This window comes from Cibotium barometz, chromosome 32 (genome assembly GCF_041138505.1).
Source record: "Cibotium barometz isolate CiBa-2024 chromosome 32, ASM4113850v1, whole genome shotgun sequence".
NCBI lineage: Eukaryota > Viridiplantae > Streptophyta > Polypodiopsida > Cyatheales > Cibotiaceae > Cibotium > Cibotium barometz.
The window spans coordinates 1,745,054-1,759,277 of NC_141077.1; the positions used below are offsets into that span (position 1 = coordinate 1,745,054).

Genomic DNA, 14,224 nt, shown 5'->3' on the forward strand with positions numbered 1-14,224 from the left:
CTCTCTCTCTCTCTCTCTCTCTCTCTCTCACACACACACACACAAATTGTATCACTTTTGGTCTCATAGACCCTTAGTCTTTCGTGGGCGTTAATCACTCTCTCTCTCTCTCTCTCTCTCTCTCTCTCTCTCCCCCATTGCACTTACGTGCATGCATGGGTGCTTAAGTGGATGCATGGGCACATGGGTGGGTGCGTGAGTGTGCATGGCGGTGGGGGTTGTGTGTGTATCTCCCTGCTGTTGAGGAGTGGAAGACCGAGGTCTGGATGTGTGTGCCACATGGGAACATAGCGGTCCTTGTTTTGTTATATAATACAAATTGGCATGATGCCGCAGTGTCCCTCAATCAAATCAAAAAAGTACCGGTGATAGGGCTTACTGGGATTAGTATGAACACAAGCGGACATGTATAAAAATAAACGTCAACAGCAAGCATAAATGTCAATTCCTAGGCTTCCATAAAGTCGGAGAGGTTTCTTTGAAATAAGTTCTTACAAAGATAATGAGATCAGTAAGGTAACATATTTCATTAAACTTAAAAAGTGCATGCCAACATCTTCACATTAGTGGCGGTCCGGAGGATTCTTTTGAATCAGCAGGTTCTTTCCTGGAAACCCGCTTGAGCAGGTCCTGTATCTTACACATCATTAGCATCTGAGACGCATCTGGCTGGAGTCGAGAATGCTCCTGTAGTTGAATCTTTTCAAAAAGAGCACGCCGCTCAGCCTCTACTTCATTGAGACGCAATTTGAGGTACCTGGAATACTCTTCCTCTGCCTTTTCAGACTTGTCCGCCACAAGACGTTGTAAGCTTTCCGCTTCATGGCGGGCGTCGTCTGCACGTGTTTGAAACATGTCGGCTTCTGCCACCTTTAGCCTAACTATCATTTCAAGCTCCTCAATCTCTTGTTTCCGCCTCTGCCTTTCAAGCTGCAGCTCTTGCAATTCTCTCTTCTTTTCCTCCAATTCTTTGTCACATGCTTCTAAGGTAGCACGAGCTCTTTTAAGAGCTCGAACCTTCTCTTCTGCAACTGTTTCCATTTTGGTGACTGCTTCATGGACGACTTCAGCAATGCGAGTACACGCTTCACGAGGTTCAATCACTTTTGCATGCTCACCTTCATTCTCTTTCGTATCATCTGCTTCCAATTCTGCCATCATCACTTGTTACTGATTGGCACTCTCTCTCTCTCTCTCTCTCTCTCTTGCGCTCGCCAGCCATAGCCCCAGCACTACTGCTTTCTAGCCCCCCTCCCCCTTCTCCTCTCACACTCCCTACGGGGCACAGCCTGCCCCGTTCCGGGGATTAGGCTTCAGCACCAGTTCCCTCCATGACAACAAGGCTTCTCCTCGGCTCCCAACAACGAAGCCTCAGTGCTCTCGGTGAGGACTGACCAGGCTGCACCCCAGCTCCAGAGTCCTGACAATGACGCCTCTGAGCTCTCAGGACCGACCAGGCTTCTCCCGATAATGACACCAACAACTCTGGCACCTCTCAAACCTACAGTTAACTGATAAGTACTATTCTTGGTTTTGCCCATAAAAGAGGAGGGTCTTATGCAAACATGAATAAACGCAAGCATGTACAGCTCTCAATTGTGGAAGCCTTGGCTTCGCAGAGGAAAACCCTGCTACACGCCAAAATAAGTGGGATCTTTTTCTGTACACACATCTCTCTTTCTCTCCATGCCTTAGCAGTGGCGGAGGCTCTAAGACGTATTGCTTATCTAAGCAAATCTCAATCTCATAAAATAAACCATTGCTTGTAGTGGTCTTCACATAACATTTGGAAAATGAAGCTAAAATGCTTATACATGAGCTGGTGATCGGGCTAACAGACCTATCTTGAATGGGAATTATACCACATGACAATGAAAACATCACTGTCTCTCCTCACTGTTGAGCTAATATTTCATCCTTTCCACCACTGAATAGTGGTTTAAAACATCGATACTTGCATGGCTCCTTATATAACACAGTAGTCAAGCATAATATCCTATGTCTCGTAATAGTAAAAAAATGTTTAATTTTGACTCGCAAGGATACTCACTTTCTTCTATAACCTAATTGTTGACTAGTGTAAGATTAGGTGAACCATGGTAAGAGTGTGGCATAAGTACATTGGTCCTACCTACAACAGCAAATAGTTGAACTCCAAAAGAAACGCTCACAACTCAGAAGCCGACTACTCAAGGTTGAAAACCACTCGGCTAAAGTCGAGGAAAACCATAAGCATATGGTAACCTTGGCAGAGAAAGAGGTGACAAACATCGCTCTAGAAAGCATTGTGACTAACAGAGTTGCCACACTCTCAAAGGAGGTTGCTAGCACAATTTTCGGCAAAGTCGAAATCCAAGTGACCTCATAACTTAAGTGCAAACGGAGGGAGTCTTTAACTCTTCAAGTACGTGTCAGAGGTCTTCCTGATGGGTTGTAGGGAACTATCGGATTGACCTCATCCTCCTCCAAATAGGATTTGGAAAGATACATCTGCTTGATTTGCGGTTCTTGTTCTAGTTCTGGTTGGCTTCTAGCTCTATAAAAGGGTGGCAAAGGTTAGTCATTCGTCATATAGAATCTCACGTGACTTTGTGAGAGCTCTATGGTCAGGAGCCTGGATCTAGTGCAGACGTGCACCTACTTCGTGCAGCCGAGGCCGGCAACAGTCTCAAGGCCCGCAAGGGTAGCTTCGTGGCGGTATGGGACGTCACGAGATAGAGATTGGTCGGTACGTCCATCTAGTTAGCTCAGCTCGTGGCTCGGTGGGGACAGCCAAGTCTTGTGGGCTTGCCCACAGCTATCGTGGTTGGGAGGTGAGTCAGGCCTGCATGTTTGTTTGGTTTGTTTGCAGGTTTCGAGTCATGTACCAGGAGCGTTCTACGAGGAGATCCTATGGGGATTTGACACTTGGGCACTTCCGAGAGCCTATTGGGCTGCAAAATCCGCTCTAAATTTGCCGCAGCCGTACCTGTGGGTTCTATCTGACATTCCTCAGCAAGTTCCTGTCTTCTTTGCTACTCCATGTGTTGCAAATATTGGGGACCCTGTTGCAGGCTGCTCTTTATGTTTTTCTGCTTCTTTTGCCTATTGTAATAGTAACTTGAGTAGCATGTTTTGTTCCATCGTCTCTTGAAGGAAAATGTTAGTGCTTTGCGGAAGCGTTTCTTCTTTTGTTGTGACTTCGTGGACACTTTCTTCTGCAGTGGTGTCTTCATGGACATTTTCTTCTGTGGTGATGCCTTCTTTGAAGCTTCTGTCTTCTTCTCCTGAAATGGTGGAAGGTTGTGTGGTTTTTTTCCAACCTCAGTTTTACCATTCACGGAATGCTCTCACTGCAGGTAGTCAAGCTGGGTCACAAACAGAAACTCTGATACCAATGTAACATGCAACTATGCACAACAAGACCTTCTTTATACCTTTATGTTAGTGCGCATGAAGCAATCCACTTTAATCTTTATTCACAGGAGAGAGAGCTGAAGAGAGAGAGAATGTAGAGACGACACCAGATTGGGTCCCAATCTATCCACTTAAGGGCCCCCTTCCGCAATTAGGAGTATTTGCTTTTATTTCTTTGGAGAAGAAATTTTACAATGCAGAAAACTTACTGTAGACGATTGACGAAGGATTGCCAAACGCAAGGACGATGTAGACCAAACGTCTACTGAACCATCAAACGGGTTGAAGACATCTGTAAAGCCACTTTGGAGAGCACCCAAATCTACTAAGCAAGATACAATGCTGAAGGCTGTATGCTGAAGATAGCTTCGGGCTGCTCGGAACTGTAGCACAAAGAGTACTTGGCTGAATATATGTATGCAGAAGACCAAAGTCTCAAGCATGCATGCTTCTGCAATGTATGGCTGCTGACTTCTATGATGAATGAGATGATTTTAGGCAATGGGCTGAGGGCTTCTTATATATGATTTTTTGCTGCTGGTCGGTGCCCATAAGCTGCTGTCGGCCTGCTGTAAATGCTCACGACTGCAGAAAATACTCCTTTTACGACATCGCTTTTACACGTGTGGTGTGGCTGCTCATTCTCTGGCCGAATGGCTGCAGATTTGCTTAATGGAGCTGCCGACTGTATGCCCTCTTTAGGTGTGGCCCATGGTGGCCCACAAGTCAAGGCTCATACGCTGGCCCAAGGGCTGGCCTAGAGCCTTTATGTTCTCCAAGTGGGTTAAGTGACAAACTCTGACACCAAATGTCACGTGCATCCCGCACTTGGATGCCACGTGGACATTCTGTACAGAAGGTGCAGGACCTGGGATGGTGAACTGGTCCCATGTGAGCCCAGTCCGGGACGAGTCAACCAGGGATCCATCTCAGTCGTCCGAGGTCAGGTGTGCATTGTCCTGCACATGAGTCCAAGGTCAGGTGTGCATTGTCCTGCACATGAAGCAGTGCCAGTCCGCGCTGTGAGTCTCCCTCTGGAATGATGTCGGATGTGCTGTGTATCTGGTTTGCAACTGGATGCCAGACATCTGTAGGCATGTAGTTTGCATGTAGAGATGGGGCCAGCCCATAGGGCTACCCCAGTGTAGGTGTTTGCATGTGCATACTTAGTTGGGCATGGGGGAGGTGTAGAACCACCCCCAAGGGGCCAGGAGGGCCCAAGACTTTGCCCACCAGCCAAGGCAAGGGCTGGAGGGTCAGTCGGCCAGCTCCAGAGCCTCTGGACAGGCAGCCGACAGAGGGTAAAACCCTAGGACAGCAGTCGGCCAAGTGGGGGGGGCATTCCCACATCTCTGCGCAGCAGGCCCAGCAGCCAGGAGCTGTCCAGAAGGAATGCGCAGGGTGGCCAGTAGGCTGGACAGGTGTGAAAACACTTAATTATGGTGTGAAAATCATTTATTGCACAAGACTCAGTCGTGGGTGCTTCCTGAAACCAGCCGACTGCATGATATGAGGGGTATAAAAGCCCAAGTCTTAAATCATTGTTTCCATCTCATATTTCACCAAGAGCTCCAAGCATTCAAGGGCCAGGACAGCCAAGGGTTTGCTAAAGCTAAGGGGTGAAGGACTGAAGGTCAAGGGCAGGTTTTCCAGCCAAGAAAAGGTCAAGTACTTTGTATTTGTTTCAGATTTACATCATTCTAATAAAGCAAATACACCATCCGTGGTGGGGGCCCTACAGAGGGTAATTGGGACCCAATACTGTGTCCTCTCCATCTCCCCTTTCTCTCTCTTTTTTCTGCACATCGTCTTTCAGTTTTGTGCGTTAATTCCGTCGCGAAAAGAGTGCTGTTTTCTGAGTTTTGAAGTACCGATCCTTCTCCGAAGCTTCCGCATATTACAGTGGTATCAGAGCCTACTTCAAGGACGAAGATTCAGCAAAGAAAACCAGAAAATTTTTTCGCTCGTGTGGTTGGTTTTTTAGACACCGGTGGACTACCCCTTTCGGAGTGACTCCTGTCCCTCGAAGGACGGTTGGTTTTTAGCCTCCGGAAGCCTCCGGAAGTCTCCCACACAGATAGTGGATGGTCAGATTGCGTTCCGGAAAGGAACTGCATTTTCCCGCTATGGCGAGCTTTGGCGACGAGAGAGAACCAGAACCATGGGACCAGAGTGCACCAGGCAGCCCAGCTAGGGCACCCGGCTTGAGTGTACAAGACATGTTCCAGCAGATGATGCGAGCAATCGCAGACCAGACAACCAAGTTGGACGAGCAGAAGGCGCGGATTTTGGCTCTGGAGGAGCGTTCTCGCTCTCCAGCGTCGCGTTTTCCATCTCCTCCTCCCTCTCCTTCCGTACCCCAGATACCAGATCCTCGTCACAGGGACCCTCTCGAGGGGTCACAGCAGCAGTCAAGCTCCTTGCTTGAGATGCAGATACGGGCATTGGAGATTCGACAACGAGAAGACGAAGCCATGCGACGAGTGGAACACGAGCGTTACCTCCGAGCTTTGGACGCCAGATTGACACCGGCGGCGCCCTCGAATCATTTTCCCGAGAAAATGAACTTCAGTAAGTATAATGGTAAACTCGATCCCACTACTCTGTATTCATGGTTACATCAATTTGAAGCTTACTTTGCCGCAGTTAGGAAATCAGATATTGACAAAGTGATCTTAGCCAGTTGGTATTTGGAAGGTGAGGCCATTCCTTGGTGGACTCAGTGGGCTCATGCCCACACCAGATCAGGTATGGCAGCTTATGGGTGGGACGAGTTCGTCCGTGACCTTAAGCAGCGGTTTTTACCGCCCCACTACCTTGAGCGACTCGAAGACGAGTTCAGGGGTGCGCGTCAGAATGCGCAACCAGTCCTTCAGTTTGCCAATAGAATTTCGACCTTGTGTCTACAGTTAGGCTTATCTGATGCGGACAAGAAAGGGCAGTTTTTGTATGGCCTGGACACGCACATCCAATGGGAGGTGCGTATGTTTAGACCAGCCACCTTTGAGGACGCACTCTCGCTTGCGCAGAGTGCAGAAATGAAACACAATGGTGGCAAGCCCAAGACTTCCCAGCCGGCTTCTCCCAAGGCTAACGCCTCGGGGGGCAAAAGCCAGAACCAGACGGGGTCTTCCCCAGGACAGAGCCCGGGAGCCTCTGGCTCCAAGAACTCGACCAATGCGTCTAAGCTTACTCCAGACCAGAAAGCGGAGGCAGGCAAGACAGGTGGCAAGTTGAGTGCTGAGGAGCTTGCTCAGTACAGGAAGGAGGGTAGATGTTACTTTTGTCACACAAAAGGACATACTTCTCGGGATTGTCCGAAGAAGCCTCCAAAGCCCGCCGCCGCCTCCACAGCTTCCGTGGTGAGCACAGCTCCCACACAGACCCCAGTGGCTACCCCTAGTTCTTCAACCCCCGGTGCTTCAGTTGGAGCAATTATTAGCCGGGAGCTCGAAGATAAGCAGAAGGGCGCCCATGACCAGGAGTATGAGCGCAACGAATTGCTCAAGTCCTTTGGCTACATAGGTGGCCAGAGAGTCGTTGTCTTGTTTGACAGCGGCAGCACGGAGGATGTGATCACGGAAGAGGCCGCTAGGCGTGCCCGTTTCGAGCTAACTCCGGTGGACAAACAAGTTGAGGGTTTTAGCACAGGTATGACGATGAGCGTCAAGTATGAAGCTCTAGGTGCTAAGTTAGTAATTCAGGGCATAGAGTTTGTGCGTGACTTTATGGTTGCCCCTCTTGTAGGAGCAGACATAATTTTGGGTATCCAGTGGTTTCACAAGTTCCTTCCTGATGTCAAGTGGGACAAGCACACGTTCCAGATTGATCGGAATGTGTCAAACACCCCTGTGACCATTAAGTGTGAGCCAGGTATTCCAAACTTTCCGCTCATAAGCCACTTGCAGGCTAAGCGAGCAGTCAGGAAAGGCGCACAGTGTGCGATGATTTACATCCAAACAGCCCGGACGGTGGCCAGTGCTTCCGAGAAGTACTCGGTTCTCCATGAAAAGTTCCAGAAGATTTTTCTTCGGGACAGTCTCCCTCCCCAGCTTCCCCCGTCCAGACCGGAGGATCACAAAATTGATCTCCTCCCAGGCTCGGAACCCCCGAGCAAGTTTCCGTGATGTCGGATGTGCTGTGTATCTGGTTTGCAACTGGATGCCAGACATCTGTAGGCATGTAGTTTCCATGTAGAGATGGGGCCAGCCCATAGGGCTACCCCAGTGTAGGTATTTGCATGTGCATACTTAGTTGGGCATGGGGGAGGTGTAGAACCACCCCCAAGGGGCCAGGAGGGTCCAAGACTTTGCCCACCAGCCAAGGCAAGGGCTGGAGGGTCAGTCGGCCAGCTCCAGAGCCTCTGGACAGGCAGCCGACAGAGGGTAAAACCCTAGGACAGCAGTCGGCCAAGTGTGGGGGGCATTCCCACATCTCTGCGCAGCAGGCCCAGCAGCCAGGAGCTGTCCAGAAGGAATGCGCAGGGTGGCCAGTAGGCTGGACAGGTGTGAAAACACTTAATTATGGTGTGAAAATCATTTATTGCACAAGACTCAGTCGTGGGTGCTTCCTGAAACCAGCCGACTGCATGATATGAGGGGTATAAAAGCCCAAGTCTTAAATCATTGTTTCCATCTCATATTTCACCAAGAGCTCCAAGCATTCAAGGGCCAGGACAGCCAAGGGTTTGCTAAAGCTAAGGGGTGAAGGACTGAAGGTCAAGGGCAGGTTTTCCAGCCAAGAAAAGGTCAAGTACTTTGTATTTGTTTCAGATTTACATCATTCTAATAAAGCAAATACACCATCCGTGGTGGGGGCCCTACAGAGGGTAATTGGGACCCAATACTGTGTCCTCTCCATCTCCCCTTTCTCTCTCTTTTTTCTGCACATCGTCTTTCAGTTTTGTGCGTTAATTCCGTCGCGAAAAGAGTGCTGTTTTCTGAGTTTTGAAGTACCGATCCTTCTCCGAAGCTTCCGCATATTACACCAAAGGCTTGGAAAGACCTACGTAGCTTGTGCCTAACATGTCCCTAGACTAGGGCTCACAATGGAGTCACGGCGTACCAACAAGTATGGCACTGATGATGAGCCAATGTGTCACACTGCACCTCAGTGAATGGGTGCATGTGACACCACACTGTTGTGTCACGCCTGTCCGCCACCCAACTCGTAACCTACTGGCAGTATGACATGGTCTACAAGGTGACTGAATCACTTATTCGACTCTAGACACCCAGGTGTCTTGGGTAAGCATTGTAAAATGTGTCGTTAGATATTTGTCAAATATCCTGTAGATGTTGTCATCCGCCAAGTGCAAGCCCTGCGTCCCAAATACTAACGAGCATCCACTTTTGGACACCCAAAAGGGCCCATAGTTCTGTGTCATGGGCAGAATTCAGCCCCGTTAGTGTACTCATTCATCACTGCAGCAAGAAAGCAAGTTCTCCTTATGAGGAGGGGGCCCTTCAGTAGGTATTGGGGCCTCATCTAGTGTACTGTGCACATTCTCTCTCTTTCTCCCTTCTCTCTCTCTTGCAAAGTTAACACACATTGTCTCCTATCTGCAAGGCTTACAAGTAAGGTCTACAAGCTTCCACATGATACAACAAAGTGGCAGTAAATGTGTCACTTACACGACCTGGCTGCCTTAGTAATCGCTCAAAGTGTGAAGATGTGACCTAGTGCAAAAAGTAGGTCCTGCCTGCCTTCTGTATGTCGGAGGTCGAGAGAGACGAGGCTGCACAATTCTGCACAAGCGCAAGCTGACAGGTTCTGATATTTACGGCCGCCATTCCAAAGACGGCTTTTCGGACCAAATGTAGTCATTATGAGTTCATGGTGATGCCGTTCAGTCTCACCAATGCACCAACGATGTTCAATGAAATGATGTCTCAGGTATTCATAGAGCTAAGTGGAAAGTGTGTATTCGTCTTCTTGGATGATATACTAATATTTTCTGCCATTGCTGTTGAGTAGCATGAGCGGGATGTGAAGGTCTTGCAACTTTTGCGAAACAATTTGGCCTGTTAGAGGTCCCTAATTTGGGATATGTGATTAGTGCTGCCGGTATTCGCCTTGACCCTGAAAAGGTGTAGGCTTTCTTGGATTGGGATGTACCCAAGACTGCTCAAGAGACAAGATCATTTGTGGGTCTTTGCCAGGCCTACAACACCCATATGAACAAATTTTATGACCTTGCAACACCTCTTACCGATCTACTCAAGGGCGTGAAGACGCATCATCAAAAACGGACAAGGCTCTTGAGACCTTCCATGCATTGAAGAAAGTGGCCTCACAATATGGAGGTATGATTGAATATGTCCCTGGCAAGAACTACCCTGTTGTTGATGCTCTTAGTCAGAATCCACCATCCAGACATTACAGGGGTCCACTATATTAGAAATTCAAGGCAAAGATTTGGATAGTATGAAGGCACAGTATACGCATTCAGTAGAATTCCAAACTCCATACAATTTGGTCCTCAGTTCAAAACCAGGCTTTTATACAGTTCAAGATAGGTGGTTCTTCTACAAAAACCGGCTATGTGAAGGAAGAAAACACTGGAACTTCTTCATGATGCCCATGATTCTCTTGCTGGGAGTCATCGAGGCATCAACAATACTTTGGAGAAGTTGGAGTGGTGATTCTATTGGCCAAAGATGAGGAGCGATGTCTACCAGTATGTCTAGGCATGCCAGATTTGCCAAAAAGTGAAGGTTCCAAGCCGGGTTGCTTTAACCTTTACCTGTTCCTGAAGGACCTTTTAAGGATATTAATATAAACTTCGTAGGCCCTCTTCCAGTAACGATGGGAACGAGGGATACACAGTGTTTGACCATTGTTAACCAGTTCGGCAAGTTTTGCATGCTCATTCCGTGCGAGCAGACGACCACAATAGAAGATATTACTCGCTTGTTTATTTGACTTTGGTACTCTGTTTGTGGTTTACTCTACGGACAATTACCTTAGACAGAGATCCCAAGCTTACTTCCCATTTTTGGAGGGCATTGTTTGATAACTTTTGCACTAAGTTGCAATTATCTAGTGCATTTCATCCACAGACACATGGTCAGACATAAATATATAATCAATTGGCCTTTGATGTTCTCAAATCTTATTGCCATAACAAGCAATCGAAATTGTAACAATATCTTCCTTTAGCATTGGCTAGACTCCAGATGAGACATCTGATAGTTCTATGTTTGAGGGAAGGTATATTTTTATGTCCCCTAGGTATGAGGAATTACCCAATCTTGATAGGATAGGTAATTTGATTGGCTAATACAAATGTCAGATTATCCCATTCCTTGGGAGTTGGATTGACGCATTGTTGTGTTCATCTCGACTCTGGTTTGAGTTGGTCTGTGACTTTAGTTCCAAAGTTATGAGTGGGAAGAGCGGACATGGTGAACCAGATTATGGAGTCAGTTGTAGATTTCATGCAAAGAGATGCAAAGAATGAGAAACATATACCTTGTAAGCATTTGTACTTTGTGTTTCTACGAGTTCTGGGTTTGTCTCCATGAGTTCACCCACTCATGAGTTCTGGGTTTGTCTCCATGAGTTCACCCACTCATGCAATAGGCTTCTTTGACTAAGCTAGAGCTATTTCAAGCATTGCAAAGACGGAGGAATCTCACGTCTCCATTGCAAGAGTCAAACTAAAAAATCTTTTGCCTCTTCTACTTAATGTAGAACCTATGAAACTCTCAAGAATTAGGACTTGGTGTGTTATTTTGGGTTTGATGTGATATTTACAAATCGTTACTATGAAATAGAAACTTCTACCATACTATTTTATATTTTATTGTGTTCTAAAATCCTCTCATTGGATACACTTTGCCGTGGAATATGTATGCATTTACATGCATGGAGTTTGTAATGTTAAGACATATGTAATTCTCCACGCTGATGTATACATCCATAAGTTTAAATACATGTATATATTCCCCCACAAATTTTTTCATGTTTTCACGACATAGATTAGTTTTCTTTGGAAAAACAAGACCTATTTAGTCCATTGTCGCTCTGGGGAGGACCTAATTCGGTCCATCGTTATCCTCTCAAATCACCCGCTTTGGGAAGGGGATATCTATTCTTGATCATAACTTTATTAAACTTTTTATAGTTAACACACATTCTCCAACTTCCGTCCTTCTTGTGCTTCAGAAGTACCGATGCCTCCCAGGGAGATTTACTATTACGAATCTATCCCATCTTCAGATATTCTGACAATTGTTGGTCAATCTCATCCTCATCTTGTAAGATGCAATGCTCATAGGCTGAGACCTCGGAACTCAATCAATCTTATGGTCAACCGACTGACTGGCGGAAGACCATGAGGTAACTCTGCATCGAGAAACTCTACCTTGATGTTCTCTAAAGCCTATGTCTCCCATACATCAAGACTAACTGAATTAAACTCACAAGCATCAAATAGAACACATTGGAACACTTCATAATTAGATTTTACTACATAACAAAGTTCAACTGAGTTAAGAGTAGTGGATGGAACATCAAAATCACCGTGTAGATAAAACTGGACACCGTCCATGACGAAAGATAGCTTATAACCCTTACAATCTATTTGTACATCGTGGTTATGAAACCACTCTTTTCCTATAATAACGTCTACTCTATCCAGATTCATAATCATGAAATCAAGTCGCTCCAAGTAGCTCTATATTGTTGTAGGCAATTGAGACACCTATCGATCCCCAAAACTGTGTACTAGATGGCATGTCGACATGATATTGGTGATCACTTGGCTGCGTCCTCACTTCTCCACAAGCTTGGCATTCATGAAGTTGTGAGTACTCCCAGGGTCAAAAAGCATGTGTACAGTTTTTCCCATGTCTGACTCATACATCTGCATTAGGTTCGTAGGATTGAAAACTTTCATATTAAAGCTATAACCCTGCAAGAACTCTAATCTAAAACAACAATATGTACGGAAGTAATCTTACCTTTAGCCTCAGTCGCATGGGCTCCCTTTGACTTTGACTTGCCCTTCGACTGCGAGTAGTTCGTTCTCATGTGCCTTTACTGACCACAAGTGAAGCACGGACCCTCCTTCATGTACTAAAGTGTCTGCTCCGCTTTCTTTGATTTCTTCGAATTGGAGTCTCCCAAAGTTTGTGATTGACTCTGGGTTTCTGCAGGAATCTGTGAAGTCTTCCCATGCTTAAACTTTCGTTTACACTAGCATCTTGCCTAGTCTGTTAATGAGAGTTGTTGGGGTTTCTTTAGCTATTTCTTCACCACTACCTGATCAAAAATCTTGGCATATCGAATGGCATTACCCAATGTTTTGCTTCGACTATTCTTGATCTGGAGTTGATATCCATCATGCAATCCATCCACAGAGAACCCCAAAATAGAGGTTTTAAACTTGGATATAATGTCGTACTTATCCTCGGCATGCAGGAAATCTCTCAAAATCTACCCACGTCATGGGCTTCACTCACACCCCTTTTCACCAGGTAAGGGCTTTCCCTATCAAGGGCCTCTGTACCATCGACATCTTCCTATCCTCAAGGAAAGGATGGAACTCATAATGTGTACCCTATCTGTGAAGTCAGGAGTCAAGTGTCTCTTGAGTCCTCTTCTTCCGCTCCCCTGTATAGGGCTCTGGAGTAAGAGGCTGCAATTAAAGCTGCCCTAGCTCTTGGTCCTATTACCAAACCCGCCAATGTTGCTTGCATACCAACAATGGTGTTGGTAAGGTTCGAAATCTTCTGCTTAAGTAAGGTCATCCTTGCGTCAAAGTCAACTTTAGTGACCAGGTCATCGACCATCACATTGTCACCCTGATGGTAGTCGTTGAGTTGAACATTCTCGTCCATCACACGAGCCATGACAAGCCCAAGGTAGTTTGTTGTTGATCAAAGGAAACTCGTGTGTCAAGATGAAGTGTTGCAAAAAACTTCACTCTTCCACGAACTCAAGTACCAATCTTGCTCTTGAAAGCCGGCCTAGTACTTTCAACCCTCTTAACCAAGGAAATGGACTTTGGATGTGTCACATGCGATCTGCACTGTAGTGCATGGTGACAAGATGGCTCATCATCATCAGTGCAACATTGTACAATATTAGCACCCTTTAGGATGATATTTGTCATACGTCGTGACTCCATTGTAATCCTCAGCCCAGGATAAGTCAGGCACGAGCTACGTAGGTCATTCCTCAGCCATAGCGAGTTAGCCAATCAGTCAAGTCCCTTAACCCACTTGAAGAGATTCATTCATGCATGTAGAGTCAGTAGAAACCTTAGGGTTTGCATTAGAAAGCACTCTCCATATCGCATATCATTCATCCATTGCATATAGACCATTGCAGAAGCCTTGAAATAGCATCTAGTATTTTTAGAATATTTATTAGCATTTATCTAGCATTTTTTCCATAATTTACAGCATTTAAATATCATTATTTTACATGAACAAGTCATCATTGGTGCTTCTACAACCATGTACAGTTCAGTCCTCCGAGATCTTGCATTTGCCTTATCGTCAGTCCAAAGTTAGTCTCTTCAAAGTAATAAAGCAAATACTACCCTGGTAACGGGATAAGGGGCCCTTCAGTGGGTAATTTGGGACCCCATACGGTGTACAGTCTCTCTCTCTCTCTCTCTCTCTCTCTCTCTCTCTCTCTCTCTCTCTCTCTCTCTCTCCGCTGCTCGCGCTGCGTGCTGGTGGTCTCCCTCGCGTTGTTCGCGCTACCCTTCGTGCTGCCCTCCGCACCCACCCCGCCCAAGTTGCCCTGCTTAAACTGCGCACCCCTGCTGTGCTGACCTGCTCGCACTGTACTTGCTCTGCCAAAAATACTGTGT

At 46.5% G+C, this 14,224-nt stretch overlaps 1 protein-coding gene and 1 long non-coding RNA gene across 10 annotated transcripts in view; both read right to left on the reverse strand.

The window, feature by feature from the left end:
• Positions 1 to 384: 384 nt before the first annotated feature.
• Positions 385 to 14,224, reverse strand: part of LOC147619730 (OBERON-like protein) — a 62,577-nt gene continuing 48,737 nt past the window's right edge. For all 9 annotated transcript variants that reach the window (XM_086825559.1, XM_086825562.1, XM_086825555.1 and 6 more), the window contains one exon: positions 385 to 1,151. In XM_086825559.1, coding sequence (XP_086681685.1) covers positions 559 to 1,151 — 593 coding nt within the window. In that variant the 3' untranslated portion in view covers positions 385 to 558. The remainder of the gene's footprint in view (positions 1,152 to 14,224) is intronic.
• Positions 11,831 to 13,252, reverse strand: LOC147619731 (uncharacterized). Its single transcript, XR_015270074.1, has 2 exons — positions 12,363 to 13,252; positions 11,831 to 12,265 (listed from the first exon to the last, which is right to left on the reverse strand). It is a non-coding gene; the product is annotated as an uncharacterized LOC147619731 (long non-coding RNA).